This window comes from Propithecus coquereli, unplaced genomic scaffold, assembly GCF_000956105.1.
Source record: "Propithecus coquereli isolate 6110/MARCELLA unplaced genomic scaffold, Pcoq_1.0 Scaffold199, whole genome shotgun sequence".
In the NCBI taxonomy this organism is placed as follows: domain Eukaryota; kingdom Metazoa; phylum Chordata; class Mammalia; order Primates; family Indriidae; genus Propithecus; species Propithecus coquereli.
Window position 1 is genome coordinate 1,964,742 of NW_012144855.1, and position 17,519 is coordinate 1,982,260.

Sequence of the window (17,519 nt, forward strand, 5' to 3'; positions counted from 1 at the left end):
GGAAGAGTTAAGTATTAATAAGATAAATTGCTCTGAAGGAGTTTATAGTCTAATAGTGATAAGACAGGTTCACAATGGCTATTTATTATAAAAAATAAAAAACAAAAAAGGGATACAAACCATTGCAGTTGGAAACAGACAATTTGGGTTAAAACTCCACCCCTAAGACTTACCTTTTGGTTTACTTCTGTAGCTAGAAACATTTATCTTGAAATGGCTTAACTCCCTTTTTTAAAAAAATCACTGAGTTTATGGAGTGCTAGTATATTGTTTTCTTATATACCAAAAACATGCTCAAAATTCACCCAGACTCAAGAGAAAAACATAATTTGTGCATCTGTGTCTACACAGCATTGCCTGCGGGTGCACCATATATCCAAATGTGTATATGCTGTGTTTATAGATTTAACATATGGTCTTACTTCCATTAGACCAAGGTCAACTAGATTTTGTCATACTATTTATTGACATTATACTCATTGATGTAACAAACTATTCATTGACATAATAAAAATATAGTTTTTGTATATTTTCATTATAGCCAAGACAGGATCCTATTGTACATTAGATCTTATTTACAGAAGCTTCAGTAATGCTGAATTAACGATTATTACATAGAATAAACTAAATTTGCTTTTGCCTTATTAATAAGGGAAGTTTAGCTAAGACAAGTTTACCTAAACAAACATTATCCAAATTACTTTTTAATCCACTTTAGTGACACCTCTCTACATATTCTAAATAGAAATAGTGCTTACTTGGCCATTATTACAGAGTCATTGAGACCTAACTTTATAACTCCTTGTCAGTTAACAGCCATTAGTTTGAGTTACTGTTCTTATTAAAGTAATAGCTGTACTTCTTATCATTGAAATTTCCCACTAACTTAAACTAGAATGTACTTGGTCTTAAGCATTCAAAAGAATATTCCTTAAAAAAAAAAACAAAAACTTAAGGACCTAAGGGTAAGATTAATAATTATACAAGTATAAAAATGTAGATTAGACACTAAGGATGTAAAATTAAGAAAAGTAATAATTTCACTGACCTCTATACGTATTTTCCAAACTAAGTCAAGAAAATACAAATATATAAGGAGTGCTGCATAGCAGCCATTTTAATCTCACTTTCCCCTCACTAACATACACTGGTAGAGACTAATTCTTTAATTAAGAGAATGGTGGGTCAACTGCAGAGTTTATGTGTGTGTTTTTCCTCTAGCTAAGTGTCGTTTATATGGTAATTACTTTGTATTTTCTAAATGCAATTACACAGTAATCTGCCACAATTGAACAGCCTATGGCTGCATGGCTCTTATTGACAAAACCTACTGAGTAACCAAATAATTACAGAGAACTTAGAAGATATTTCTATCCTATGAGTCACAGCACACATTTTCAGGCTGTGCTTATCCTGATGTAATTACTTTTGATAAAAATAGCAGAAAGCACAATTCGCAATTGCAAAGACATGGAATCAACCTAAGTGCCCATCAATTGATGAATAGATAAAGAAAACGTGGTATATATATATATATACCATGGAGTATTACTCAGCCATAAAAAGGAATGAAATAATGTCATTTGCAGCAACTTGGATGGAAGTGGAGAACATTATCTCAGAAATGGAAAAACAAACACCACATGTTCTTACTAATAAGTGGGAGCTAAAACATGTGTACACATGGTAATAAAGTGATGTAAAGGACACTGGAAACTAAGAAGGGTAGGAGGGGGATGAAGGATAAAAACTTATTATCTATCAGATATAACGAACACTGTGCTAGTGACGGGCACACTAAAAGCCCTGACTTCAGCATTATACAATTCATCCACGTAAAAAGAACGTTTGTACCCCCTAATATATTGAAATAAAAATCACTTTTAAAAAACGCCAGTAATTCATTGAGCTATGTGCTAGGTACTTTACATTGAATAGCTCCTGTATTCTCATGGTAGCCTTATAAAGTACGTACTATTAATAACATTATCCCCATTTTATAGATGAAAAAACTGAGGCTTAGAGACATCAAATAATTTGTTCCAGAAGTAAGTAGTAGATGAGAAATTCTAAGACAGGAAGGAGGGCTTCAGAACCTAAACTCTTAAATTTCCTTTGTACACTTATATACACATGTCATAAATCTCTCTCATGAACAAATTAGAGTCTGCTCAAATCAGGAAGAGGATTGGGTAAATAGGGAATGGAGTTGACTGAACACTGCTGATACCTTTCCTTCTTCATCACATGGAGTATGGATCTGGAAATAGTCTTTTGTGGTACAGGGAGGGCGCTCTATACATTCGCTGGATCCTTCCTCTGCAACATAAAAAGCATTTCAGAAATGGGTCAATTCCTTTATGACTCTAAGAAAAGGCAAAAATCAAAACCAATAAAAAGCAAACTTAAAAGTAAAAATAACCTTACCAGAGCAATTTAGGTAGAACCAGGTAGGCCCAAAGAAAATAAATGCCTACATTTTTATTTTCCCTAAAGCAATAATAAATGTTTCCATGATATACATGGAGCATATCATAGTTTTTCCTAGAAAACATTAGATTTCTTCCATTTATCACTATACACTGGAAATTTGGAACAAATTAAAAGTTTCTAAATGTATCTCTATGCCAATAAATCATCTAAAAGTATAAATTTTTTTAGATAAGTGTCAACATATCCACAGCAGTTACTTGTGGGGTACGGGATCCAAAAATATCATAGACAAAGGGGAAAGTCATGCAGAAAGGGATAATAAGATGTCACATTTTATCCATTCAATATCGATTCACTTCAGTGCTTTGGTGTCTGTTCCACCATCGCCATCACACTCTATGTGTGACTTCTGGCTTCTGAATGTACACTTGACCAACATAAATTTAGAAAGAAAAAACAAAGAATGCAAACTAGTTCTACCTGAAAATTGTGAGTCCTCTTTACACCTTATGCATTCTTTGGCTCCTTTCTCAGAATAGGTGTTTCTGGGACATACTTGACAGGAGAACGAACCAGGTTTGTTGCTGAATGTGCCTGGCTTGCACGGAAAGCATTCTGATGTGTATGCCACCCCTGTGTGGTAATGAAAAACACAGCATGGGAGGGAGGACCAAGCACCAACAAGCAAATCAGCTCCTCTTGCTGCTTCTACTCAGAAGTGAGAGAGAAATATGAGACGTAAGCTCAGCCCAAATCCTTCATCTCGTTAATTCAGCACTAAGAAAGCATTTGCTATGTGCAAAGAACTGGTATAGATACTGAACTAAACACAGTAAGCAGGGCAAACACTTAAACACGAGACTGAGATTTGATAGAGATATAATAAATGTATAAACTGAATTATCAAAAGACCACTCCACTAACTCATGACATAAACCCTAAGGTCCCCTCCAATTCTGCAGGCCTACTATTCTCTGATTCTTGTGATAACCTGCTCCCTTTTTTCTCCACTGCTCCAGTCACAGGTAAGAACTAACAGACCCTAGAAATGGCTTGACTTGCCTACAGGCTTGTAATTCCAGCCCTTGCCAGCAGATGTCCCTATGACTAATGAGTTAACACAATGTTCACAGGAACAAGCCCACTTAGAATGTATTAGAATGTAAGTCAAACTTTAATAAAGGACAATCACTGCTTTAATTACAAATACCCCTAATTGAGAATGAACCATGCCAGAGTTTATCGGTTGCTCTCCTGGGCCAGGAATTACCCAATTGGTTGAGACAGGCATAAGAGGCTCAGGAAATAGGGTAAGAGATTCATTGTTATTTTTAAGGATATAGCAGTGATCAGATTATAAATTCCCTGGGCAAACTCAAGTGTTTGGCACAATAGACATTTCTCAAATAAATAATAGGCTCTCATTAACAAAGAAATTTTTATTTAAAGACACCTAAAATTATCATCCTGTTTACTTTTTCACACTGATTAAAGAATTCAGTTTAACGGTACAAGAAAAAAAATAAAATAACAGTTAACTTGCTGGGAATAAAACCAGGGTCTCTAGACGTGTATGATGCCTAACATACTAATTTCTGTCCTATAAACAGAAATTTGGACTTAAGAGAGCCAAACCAATCTCTAACAAATATTTTAACTAACTATAAGATGTGACAGATGACTACTAAAACAGATTGCTGTGAAATACCTTCAATTGTGATATTTTTTACCAACACAGGCTTGACTGCCTTAGAACCCATAAGGATGCCTGTAGTTCTCCAGTATAGGATGTTTGTGCCTGATTTCAGCATTACCTATAAAGAGAAATATGAGACATTCAGGTGAGATAAACAATGCTATTTCCCATACCCAAAAGCTATTTCCTTACACACTTTTTCAGTGCATTATAATGAAACACCATTAATTTAAAACCTACAATTTTTGGTGAGGAGGAGAGGGTCTTCCTCTGTTACCCAGGCTAGAGTGCAGTGGCATCATCATAGCTCACTACAACCTCAAACTCCTGCGTTCAAGTAATCTTCCTGCCTCAGCCTCCTGAGTTGCTGGGACTACAGGCATGCACCACCACATCAGGCTAATTTTTATATTTTTTGTAGTGACAGGGTCTCACTATGTTGCTCACACTGGTCTCAAACTCCTGGTCTCAAGTGATCTTCCCACCTTGGCCTCCCAAAGTGCTAGGATTTCAGGTGTGAGCCACCACACCTGGCCAAAACCCAAAAATGTAAGTCAACTAACTGTTAATTCAGACCTAAGCTCTGCAGAAGTTGACATTATCTTAAAAAAAAAAAAAAGTTTGCCAATCCACAAAATATAGTAATAAAGAAGGAGAAGAAATCTTCAAGTTTGAACAAAAAGATAAAATTATTTTTAAACCATTTGCATGAAGTCTTGGGTCACATTTAAAAGGAATTCATTTTAGAGGATAAAAGTGCATCAGCCCTCTTGTATATTTATAGGTTGCACTATTCCTAAGTAGATCTTTGAGCTCTGAAAACAAAAAAGCAACAGAATGAGTTTGCTTCTTCTGAAAATTACTTATTATAATAAACAACACTGCAATAGCAATAAGAAAAAATAGGACTATTCTTACAGGATAACCTGATTTAACTCTCTGACTTTAGAATTTTAATGATACTATGTCTAGTATTTGCACCTGGAACATTTTTCTAATTATAAAATCCAACCAATTTTCTGATAAATTTCTTGCTGATGCAGGTAAGTGAACTAATTTTAAAGGTTCCTTGCTTTCTCATTTGTCTCTTTATTCTTCTAAGCAGTCTCTGGCTGGTCAAATTCAAACAATATAAAATTAAAACCCACCCAACTATTTCGCTCTGCCAGAGATTCAGAGAAAGTGCATTAAAGGAAAGTAGTGCATTAAGCACTTTCCCCTTGTATTAAGACTTTATAAGTGAAGAAAGTATATCTGTTGTCAAGGGTTACTTGTACCTTCAAAGCCCAGTTGACTGCATATTTAGGTAAATGGAACTTCAGTGGTATTAATATTACTTTCAGGCATACAGATTTAAAAAAATACTCTGAAAGGGTACATTGTATAAATGACCCAAGGATGAGGCACCTACTACAACCACAAAGGCAAGGATAGATGGACACTTACTGATACAGAGCTCAATCTACACTGCAGGCATTGCACTAGGCCCTTCCTATACATCACCTAATTTAATCCTGCAAGATTGTTCCCAAATCACCTGTAGAGACACAACTATAAGCCAGAGCTAGATTTTAAACCCAGGTCTCACTCCAAAGAGACAGAGCCTCAAATAGGAACAGATTCACTGAATCATGCTACCTGATAATTGCCTTCAAGCATTTAAAGAGATGTCTTATGGAGAAGTATGCAGTTACTTTACTTGCTGTGACAAGAGAAGGTAGAATTTTGAGCAATGTGTGGCAAACATGTAGGAAGCAGGTTGAGGCTCCAAACATAGATAAATTTTGTGCTACTCAGAACTCTCCCACAATGGAGACAGCACAGTACCCAACAAAACAAGCTTGAAAATCACTTGTTGGAGATATTGCACAGAATTTTAGATAAAAGGAATTTAAGAATCCTTCCAATGACAAAAGCTACTCACTCTATCACATGGGACAGGGGCATTTGTAAACTTACATACTCAAATGTTTTGTGTATTAGTTTCGAATAGCCTTCTTTCTTGACAATGCCCATTTGAAACAGAGGAAAGTTGGAGCATGATGGGAAAGGGAAGGGAAAGGAAACTAAGGAGAAAGAAAAAGGCAGGGGAAAAAACTCTAAAAATTAGAATCCTAGTTTATGAAACTTAGGGGCAAATTTTTCCCTAACTGGAAATCACCTAAATTAATAGACAATTTTAATCTTCTCTTTTCTTAAAATAAACTTTTAGAAAAAGTTAGAAAAAGGAAAGAGAAGAATGAGGTTGGTGGGAAAGGAGAAGGAAAAACAAAAAGAGACTTACAGAATGAGAGCCCCATTCTCCGTTGTCTGTGAGTTTCACCCACTTGTCAGTGGTGGTGTCCGTCTCCTGGCACTGATCATTTTGAATCTGTGGATTGAATACAAGGACCCTAGTAAAGCTTGTTGAATAATGGTTTTAATTAAATTCTGTACCCAGCACAGACTGCGAGTGTATCTTTCAATATGCACTAAACAATGGCATGAACAATTTCCAAGTAAACACATCGAGATCTCTGGAGCCTAAGTGACAACCGCATATGAGTGAGTGGTTCCGGGTAAACCATATCCACTATTGTAACAAAAAGGCAAACCCATTAAAGGGGACAGGGGTGGGGTGGGGAGGGAGAATAGTTAACACTGACAATGCACAGGAAGGAAACAAAGTCATTACGAAACATCTACCGAATTTACCAAAATATTTTAAGAGATTGCATTCACCACGCAGGTCCAATCGTATAAAGTTGATTTTTTATAATATTTACATCAGTAAAACTTTAAATTAAAAATAAATAGAGTCTGCTTTGTTTTCAATTTCCCAGGACTTAACCCAAATCTGTATGTAAGTGGTGTCTATGTCAACCCAAATTTTTATTTGGGTGTAAATGTTAATCATTTGCCAATTCAAATGACTACAAATTATATCTTTAGCACCAAACACCTTGTGCTTTCCAGGCAATTCTTTGAAAATGCCTAGGCGCTGAGACATTACTTTTCCAGGTCTACAAAGAGTACAGAGACATTAAAACCTTCAGCTATCTTTCCAATATTGCAAAATAGTCAGTGGCAGAGTAGGGTTAAAATGAGATCTCATCATCTGTATTTCCACTGAAAGAAATGGCTCCTTCTTTCAGCTCTAAATCATTTTGCTGCTTCACTCATCTTTCTTACCAAGTTACAAACAATAAAATATTCTCCATAAGAGCCACTTTCTAAAGACAATATTAACTAGAAGATAGATCCCTCCATCATGCATATACCAAAGAATATCAGCTACTGAAAATATTTAATGCTCACTTTCCTTGAATTTAAGAGTCATATTTATATTGTAAGCATAATGACTATTTTCATGCAAGTGTTAAGCTATTTAAAAGTAGATAAAGACCCTGAATATGCCTTTAATGGTCAACGTGAGGATAAACTTAAAGCTTTTTTTATAGCCGAAAGCAGACATCATGTGTTGCCATGACGTTCTACTGGCTTTCTGGAGACCTGAATTCTGTTACTCATTCTAAAAGTAACTAGTAAAGGTATAACTTTGGTCCAATCACTCATTCTCTCCGGGCTTCAGTTTTAACATTTAAAAAGAGGGCTCAATGAAAGTTTCATATAGATCCAAAATTAACTACTTTATTGCTTTAAAATATGTAATGCCCATATGGATAACTCTCAGAGTGCAACAGCATCTTTCAGTTGTCAGACACTTCCTTTCCATTAACCATTAGCATGATGACCATGAAGTGTTGAGCCTCAGAGTAACCAAACTGCAACCTATTAAGCTGAAACATCAATAAAAGGAGGAACATGAATTTTCCATCCCATTCCAGGCTATAGCCAGAACAAAGGCATCATTGCAAGGAAGTGATGAAACTTTATGCCTTAAGATAAGGACCCTTAAGATTCTTTTACCATCCAAATACCCTTATTGACAGCTCTCAAATGACTTATTGGGCAATACTAAATGCTTATTCTAACAAGCAGATAACTGCCTTACTTCTTAACTCTTTTTTAGTTTTAGTAATATTGCCAAATGTCCAGCGAAATTCACTCTGAGAAGTGTTTAGCAAATAAAACATAGCTTAAAAGTAAATCTGTTTGAATGTTGCTTAAAATCTTAAACTCATCAAAGGATATTAGAGGCTCTTTAAAAGACACTGTCAAACAGTCCACTTTATAGAAGGAAATGCTGAGGGCCAGAAAGTTCACTTAATTGCTCAATAACACACAGCGAACAATTACACGGTTGGAACTACAGCCAGAATCTTTTGGCTTCAATTCTAAGGCTCATATTTTCATGAAAAATATCTCTTGCTACCAAACTTTTGCCCATTACCAAGAGCAATATAAATTTGTTTTAGAATTTTTAGGATATTTGTTCCTGAAATCTAGACCAGAATTTTTCAAGATAGTTTCCTATTTATTTACACAACACACACTTTGGCAGAAGTCAATCTGAAAACATTTTCTCAAGCATTTAAGTCACTGCCACGATAAGTATTTGCTTGATTAGATACAGATCTAATCTGTAAATATTATTAAATAACTTTAATGGTTAACAGCCTATTCTGTTAGACTGTTATCCTATATTCTGTAATGCTATTTAATCTCTCACCAGAGACATCAACTAACCCATCCATTGATTCCTTTAGACTGTACAAAATTCACAGAATCATAAATATACAGCCACTTCTAATTTTGAAATAACTGCCCATGAATACACTTAAATAATTCTATTTAGTAAAAAACATTTGAAATTGCAAAGAGAAGAAAAAATTTTTAAGTTAAAACTAAAATTGGTAAAAACATTTTTAACAAAATATCATCTGCATCTACAAAAATATAAAGTTAGAATGAATCTTGGAGAAAATATTTATCGCACAAAAAGTCTAAATCAAATGATCATCTAATGATCATAATCAAAAGTAAAACATGCCCAGCATTATTCCACAAAATGAGATCTCAGAGGTAAACAATATTAACCAGAAAATAAAATGTTATAGAAAAAATTAAAGTTTACCCTCAAAACGTTCAGTTAACACAAAAACTGAGGAGGCATAAAGTAGAATGGGAACAACTGATTAAGGGAAATTTACGTGAATGTCCCTTAAAAAGTAAATTCCAGAAAATAAAAGGCCTTACAAAGAACTCAAAGAAGATGTTGTTGTCGACATACTGGTACTCAAAGAAGACATAACCTGACTTCTTAAGGTGCACAGCATAGATCAAAGACACCGTGCAGTCATCGCGATTAGACTCGATGTAGTTTCCACGAGGGATCCAAGAAGAGCTGTGGAAACAAAACCAGGATGCATTTTAAGTTAGTGTTCAGAAACCACTTCTGCTCATAAAGCTATGCAACCCATACTCAAAAGCAGTTTCATCAGCAAAGTACAGCAGAAAACATCAGAAGCTTTTCTGGAATTCAGAGGCCAACTGAGAAGAGTTTCATTTCATATGGTATAACAAAAGTAAGGGCCTGAAAAAGGGCAAAATGTATCATAAGTTGTCTCTTTAAAACCTCCCCCACTCTTTCTGGGAATTAAAACCTGCATTTTGGCCCCTGCCAGTAATCAGAAGGGCAGAGGAGTGTTCCTTATTCTTTGTTTTAAACCACAGGAGATGGCTCAACAGAATTGTCCAGACAGAGGGCATGAGGTCATCTTCACTGGAGATAAGGCCAACCAGGACTACCAACCACAGTTAAACCGCAATAGCCCAAAGCTAAAAACCCCCTTTAAAAGCTCTGTACTTCTGCTTCAAAGCAGGGCGATGGTTCTTTAAGATGACAGTCTGCCATCCTCCTCACATGTCAGCAAATCAATAAACTTCTCTTTCCTTTTCCTCAAACCGCTTGTCCTTGTTCTTTGTTTGGTAACAACAGCACATGACTTCCTAAAACTTATAAGTTTATGTGATCAATTTGTTATAAAACTATTATTTTTCACCAAAAAAATTAATTACCAAATAGATCACAATTAATTTTAGTAGGTTTAGGTAGAATTATTCTTTCAAATAACATCTGAAGTTTTATTTATAAACACATACACGTGACAGGTCTACAGAAAGGAAGAAAGAGCACCAATAATGGTAAACATGTAGATTAACATTTAAAGCTGTATTTTTTTACCTCTTAATTTATTTAGGAAGTCATGTGGCACAAGAAATGAACCTCTTCTCAATAATGGATTTGGCCTTTGAATTCCTATGTCTTTGTAAGTTTGTTTAAAAAGCAACTGATTATTTAAAACATAACATTTTATTGTAATGTGTATAACATGTTTCTAAATATGCGGCAAAAGTAAAAAGATGAGGGTGTAAACTGTAAATGTAGCTATACTGTTGTAAAATTTAAAATTATGTAAAAGCACAATAACTCTAACTACACTATGATAAGAATACATACTGTAATTGCTAGTCTTCACAACCTAGGGTTAGCAAAGATATCCTAAGATACATAAAGCACTAACCACAACAGAAGAAAAAAATGATAAATTGTACTTCTGCTTATCAAAGGACATCATTAAGAAAACAAAAAGGCAAAGGCCACAAACTGGGAAGAAATATTACACATAAATACAAAAATGTATACACATATACATATGTGTGTATAATATGTACAATGTCTGTCTGGAAAGTATCCAGCCATGTAATATGAAAGATAGAGACATTTATTGAAGAAGATATAAGAAACATTGTACATAGGACAATGACGCCTCAGTCCACATCGAAGTAGGCACCTTGGGACCTCATGCAGTTCTCCCAGCATCTCTCTTAACCTGTACATGTTCAACATTCTCAGGTGTTCCACTTGTTTCAGGCCTCCCAGAACATGGATCACTCTCAACAGATTCTCGACCATCTTTGAAGCATTTGTACTTTGAAGAACTGTTAATTGCGCTGTACTCATTGCATTGTCCCCGAAAGCCTTCTGAATCATCTAAATAGTTTCCACAGAGGAATGTTCAAGCTTAATGCAAAATTTGATGCAGATGCATTGCTCTACTTGCTCAGTCACTTTGAATGTGACAGCCACACAGTACACGTGCTCACTCAACAGTGTCTAGCGCCCCACTGACTTCCTCAGTGAAGGCATCATTGTTCACACATGTGCATTACAGTCCACTCTCCCTGACTGCCAGGTTACACTGATGTTGCACAGACCATTCTCGTTATATTAACAATGGCTAGATACTTTCCAGACAGACCTCATATAAATTATACAAATATATACATGTAAGAACTCATGTCTAGAATATACAAAGAACTCCTTCAGCTTGATAATGAAATAACCAAAAAAAAAAAAGTAGAATATGAGTAAAACACTTTGACATTTCACAAAAGAAAATGAACACATGGATAATGAACACACGAAACACGTTCAACAGTATTATACAGCAGGGAAATGCAAAAACCACAAGGAGATTCATTCACTGACACACACACTCAAATGGTTAAAACAAAACAAGATCCTCACAATACAAATGTTGCTAAACGTGGAATAATGAGAGCTCAAATACACTGCTGGTGGGATTTATAATACAACCATTTGGGAAAACTAACAATTTTTTAATAAATTTCAACATGTACCTCCTGTATGACCCAACCAATTAAAAAGAAGTAAAGAGATTACAAGATCAGATGGGTGGAAAAAAGGAAGGAGGGAAGGAAGGAAAATAAATACAGTAATATCAGACTGAAATTTACATTGAGAAAATTACACTAGAAGACACTACATTGAAAAACTCCTGCTTATCATTCTATTTCTTTGATGAATAGCTACACCAGGTAAAAAAAAAAAAAAAAAAGAAGCCATGTAAATATCTCCTGCCCACCAAAACAAAGATCTGAAGTCCCATAACATCCTACTGGTACTTTCTTCTAAGGAACTTTTATTAAAACACACACATTTAGAGGAATAATCCTGTTATGAGAAGAGTAAAATACAGAAACTGATGTTATTTGGCAGAGAGAGCTAGAGTGAAGCAGCAAGAGTGAAGGAGAGAAAGAGTAAAGGTAGAAAGGAAAGAGAGAAGGAGGAAACACAACTTTTAGCACAGCTAAATAACTCCCCAGGATCCGTAGCTCATGGTAAAAATTTGGGGGTCCTAAGAGACCATTCTTGTCAGAAGGTAGCCAAAGGCCTAAAGTTTAATTCTCCTATGTCCACATGAAAGGCAATGGGACATAATCAAAACATGAGAACATGGAGGGGTATAGCCAAAGATAAACACTTGTTTTGTTTTGTTTTTTCAAAACAATTTAACATTCCTCCAGCATTGTCAGAGGCAAAGCTAACAATCCCCTATGAAAAAGGTAGGAATTAAGCAAAGGCACTTTTTCTACCTTAGGTACTTAACCCACTCTCTCTTATAGGAGGAGACAATCAAGTGTTTAAACGAAGGTTATGTGTTTTTCCTTTCAAAGGGAAAAAGAAAAAAAAATCTGAAGTTATCCATTAAAAATTAGAAAAGGTTAGAAACACCACTGACTTAGTTTAGTTATAAATATATTATGAGAAAATTAATTTACTTGTCTAATAGCTTTATTGCACTTTTGCATACAGTATCCACTGTAGGGTAATGATTTTAGCCTTATGAAAACTCAGCTACATTATTCATCATGATTGTCCAAAATATGACTCTCTGCAATTAGCTTATCTATGATCCCAGCTAGTACCAAGATTATCCTCATCTTCTTTCTGGAAAAGAGCAACTAGATTCTTCTCAAGTATTGAATCAAGATCCAAAGGCTTCTCTGGATTCTTACTTGTTACAGCCGTCTGGCCTGCTGTCAGAAGGGCCCACCACAGTGTCCATGAATGTGGCAATGTTGGAAAATCCTGCTGGCAATTCATCCCATTCATCAAATTTGATGCCACTGCCCAAGGAGTAGGTGCCTTCGCCACACTTACTGCATACCTGGTTCTTCATTTCTAGATACTCTCCAGAGGCACAGGAGAAAGCTGGAAGACAGAATGGACAACACATTACTCACTGTCCTCCCCCATCAATTCCCCCCCCCACTTCATGCTGTCACCCAGGTTATTTTTATAAAACTTTGATCATGTCACACCCTAACTAAAGCCTTCCAGTGTCTCCCTTATCACTATGTGCATTTCACAGTCTGGCTCCACACTACTTTACCAAGCTCATCCCTTGCCCCACCCTCTTCCAATCATAACAAAATTCATATCATTGCCAAAATATTTCATCCTCTCACTTGTTGTGGTCTTCTTCCCCAGATGTGTCGGCCAACCCACCTTCTCTGCCTGGAAAACTCCTGTTAACTCAAAAACGACCCTCTTCCTGACAGACCACCTCCCCAGCCCCCACCAGGCATTGGGCTGTGCCTCCCTTTATACTACTACAGTATTTGTTTATAATACCTCCATTAATATATGTATACATATGTGTGTGTGCACATGTGTGTGTGCATATATATATCCTACTTATCAGTGTGTGTGTGTATGAGTGTGTGTGTGTATATACACACACCACTTATCAGTTGATGTGAAACCGAGCTTCAAGAAAACAAGGATCAGTTTTTTTGGATTACTAACTATATCTGGCACATAGTAAGTCCAAATAAAATGCTGATCCAGTGACTGACAACTAAATACCAAGGGGGAAACAGGACAGCAGTGCAACAGCTGAACAATTTATCTCCACTCTGAAACCATGAGCCATATTTTCAGTATTCACAAAATCAACCTAGTCATTTCCATAACATACATCTTATTCATCATGATCCATCATGTCAAGTTCTCTGCTAACTCTAAGAACCGTACTGAGACAGCAGACATGGGTAATGTGAAGAATAGTTGACACAGTTAGAAAAGCAATTCTGCTACTAAGTTACTATTCATTCCACAAGCACAAATCAATGCCTCCCAACTGTGCAGCTCCATGCAGGGTGGTATTAGTGATTCAAATCTAGAAAAAGGCTTTCTAATCCTTTAATCAGGATATTAAAGAAACAAGAACAAAATAAAACCTCCATATTATTCAATGAAGAAAAACAGATCTCCCAGCAGAGAGTGAAGCTGCAAAGTCTCACATTTAGGTAGACCCCTTCTTTTAGAATACATTGGAAAACTTAGCCAGAAATAAAAATAAGCTAATTTTGAAAAAGTAATTTAAAAATTAGACCTAAAAACCCATGCTCATCTACTTATTCACTGAATTAATTACAACACAGTTTTCATTTTATTTCATAAAAACTTTTCTAAACATACCCCCCCACACACATCATACACACACACACACACACACACAAGCTATTGACTCAAACTGCCACTATTACTCTACTTACTCCTCTTTTTAAAACTACTTTATCAATATAAGGTTGACATGCAAAAAGCTGTACACATTTAATGTATACAACTTGATGAGTTTGGAGATAAGTATACACCTGTGAAACTATTACCACAATCTATGCTATAAACTTATCCATCACCTACAAAGGTTTTCTCCTGCCCTCTGTATTTATTATTTTTTCATACGAAGAACATTTAAGACCTACCCTCTCAGCAAATTTTTAAGTATACAATACAGTATTGTTAACTATATGCTCTATGCTGTACAGATCTCTAGAACTTACTCATCTAACTGAAACTTTGTACACTTTGTTATTTTGTTTTGTTTCATTTCATAGAGATGGGGTCTCCCTCTGTCACCCACGCTGGGGTGCAGTGGTGCAATCATAGCTTACTGAAGCCTCAAGCTCCTGGGCTCAAGTGATCCTACTGCCTCAGCCGCCCAAGTAGCTAGGAATATAGGCAGGGCCACCACACTGGGCTAATTTTTTATTTTTTTATTTTTTGTAGAGATGGGGTTTCACTATGTTACCCAAGCTGGTCTCGAATTCCTGACCTCAAGCAATCCTCCAGCGTTGGCCTCCCCAAGTGCTGGGATTATGGGCATGAACCACTGTGCCAAGCCATTTTATACCCTTTGACTACTATCTCCCAATTTTCCCCCTCTCCCCAGCCCCTGGCAACCACCATTCCACTCTGTTTCTATGAGTTTGACTGTTTAGACTCATCATAAAAGTGGTGTCATATAGTATTTGTCCTTCTGTGTTAGCCTTATTGCATTTATTCCATTTAGCATAATGTCCTCCAGGTGCATCCATGTTGTTGCAAATGGCGAGATTTCCTTATTTTTTAAGGTTGTATAGTATTCCATTTTATCTATGTACCACATTTTCTTCATCCATTCATCCATCAATAAACATTCAGATTGCTTCCATGTCTTGGCTATTGTAAATAATGCTGCAATAAACATGGAAGTGCAGCTGTCTCTTCAAAATCCTGATTTCCCAGACATGGGATTGCCAGATCATATGATAGTTCTATTTTTAATTTTTTGAGGAAGATCCATGTTGTTTTTCTTAGTGGCTGCACCAATTTACATCCCCACCAACAGTGTACAGGGGTTCCCTTTTCTCCAAATCCTCACCAACATCTGTTATCTTTTGTTCTTTTGATAACAGCCATCCTAATAGGTGTGAGATGACATCCAATAGGCTTTGGTTTCAATTTCCCTGATGATTAGTGATGTTGAGCCCCTTTTTACACATACCCGTTAGCCATTTGTATGTCTTCTTTGGAGAAATATCTATTCAGTTCCTTTGCCTATTTTTAAATTGGGTTATTTGGTTTTTTGCTATTGAGTTGTAGGAGTTCCCTATATGTTTTAGATATTAACCCTTTATCAGATACATGGTTTACAAATATTTCCTGCCGTCCCATAGGTCGTTCTTTCATTTTATTGGCTATTTCCTTTGCTGTGCAGAAGTATTTTAGTTTGATGTAATTTCACTCATCTATTTTTGCTTTTGTTGCCTGTGATTTTCATGTCATTTCCAAGATATTATTGCCAAGACCAATGTCAGGAAGCATTTCCCTTATGTTTTCTTATGGGAGTCTTACAGTTTCAGGTCTTACACTTAAGTCTTTAATCCATTTTGAGTTGGTTTTTTGTTTACGGTGTAATAGAAGGATCCAATTCATTCTTTTGCATATGAACACCCAGCTTTCCCAACACCATTTATTGAAGAGACTATCCTTTCCCCCACTATGTATCTTTGGCACTCTTGTCAAAGATCAGTTAACTGTATACGCATGAGTTTATGTCTGAGCTCTCCATTCTGCTCCATTGCTCTATATACCTGTTTTTATGCAATACCATACTGTTTTAATTACTATAACTATGTAACATATCTTGAGATCAGGAAGTGTGATGCCTACAGCTTTGTTCTTTCTGTTCCAAATTGCTTTGACTATTCAGGGTCTTTTGTGGTTTCATATGAATTTGGGATTTTTTTTCTATTTCGTAAAAAATGTCATTGGGATGTTGATAAAAGTTTGCATTGACTCTCTAGATCTCTTTGGATAGTATGGACATTTTAACAATGTGATGTTTTCCAGTCCACAAACACTAGATGTCTTTCCATTTACTTGTGTCTGCTTTCCTTCATCAGTGCTTATACTTTTCAGTGTACATGTCTTTCACCTCCTTGGTTAAGTTTATTCTTAATATTTTATTCTTTCTGATGCTATTTAAATGGAATTGTTTTCTTGATTTCTTTTTCAATGGGTCATTGCTAGTGTATAGAAATGCAACTAAGTTTCTATGTTGATCTTGTATCCTACAACTTTGCTGAATTCATTTACTACTTCTAACAGTTTTTTATAGGTTTTTTATGGAATCTTTGAGGTTTTCTACATATGAGGACACAGCATCTGAAAACAAAGATGATTTTTCTTCTTCTTTCCTGAGTTGGATGATTTTATTTCTTTCTCTTGCCTAATTGCTCTGGCTAGGACTTCCAGTACTCTGTTGAATAGAAGTGCTGACAGTGAGAAATCTTTGCCTTATTCTAGATCTTAGAAGAAAATCCTTCAGTTTTTCATCATTAAGTATATTAGCTGTGAGCTTGTCATAAGTGGCCTTTATTGTGTTGAGGTAAGTTCCTTCTATACCTAATGGTTGAGAGCTCCTATTATGAAAGAGTGTTAGATTTTGTAAAATGCCTTTTCTGCATCTCTTGAGATAATTGTATCATTTTTATCCTTCATTCTGTTAATGTGGTATATCACATTGAGTTGCATATGTTAAATCATCCTTGGATTTAGGGATAAATCTCACTTGGTTACGGTATATGGTCCTTGGAATGTGATGTTGAATTTGGTTTGCTATATTTTGCTTTAATCTTTATTATTTCCTTCCTTCTTCCAGCTTTGAGCTTAGCAGTTTGTTCTTTTTCTAGTTCCTTGATATGTAATGTTAGGTTGTTTATTTGAGATCTTTCTTTTTTTTCATGTGGGTGTTTATCACTATAAACTTCTGTTAGTACTGCTTTTGTTGCATCCCATAAGTTTTAGTAT

At 35.7% G+C, this 17,519-nt stretch overlaps 1 protein-coding gene across 2 annotated transcripts in view; it reads right to left on the reverse strand.

Moving 5' to 3' along the window:
- KIAA1324L (KIAA1324-like ortholog) overlaps positions 1–17,519 on the reverse strand; it is a 174,342-nt gene that overhangs the window by 81,467 nt on the left and 75,356 nt on the right. The window contains exons 3-8 of one of the 2 annotated variants that reach the window (XM_012643503.1): positions 12,896–13,091; positions 9,269–9,416; positions 6,414–6,500; positions 4,142–4,247; positions 2,914–3,066; positions 2,231–2,319 (exon numbers count right to left, since the gene is read on the reverse strand). In XM_012643503.1, coding sequence (XP_012498957.1) covers positions 2,231–2,319; positions 2,914–3,066; positions 4,142–4,247; positions 6,414–6,500; positions 9,269–9,416; positions 12,896–13,091 — 779 coding nt within the window. The remainder of the gene's footprint in view (positions 1–2,230; positions 2,320–2,913; positions 3,067–4,141; positions 4,248–6,413; positions 6,501–9,268; positions 9,417–12,895; positions 13,092–17,519) is intronic. The other variant, XM_012643504.1, reaches the window with a different exon arrangement.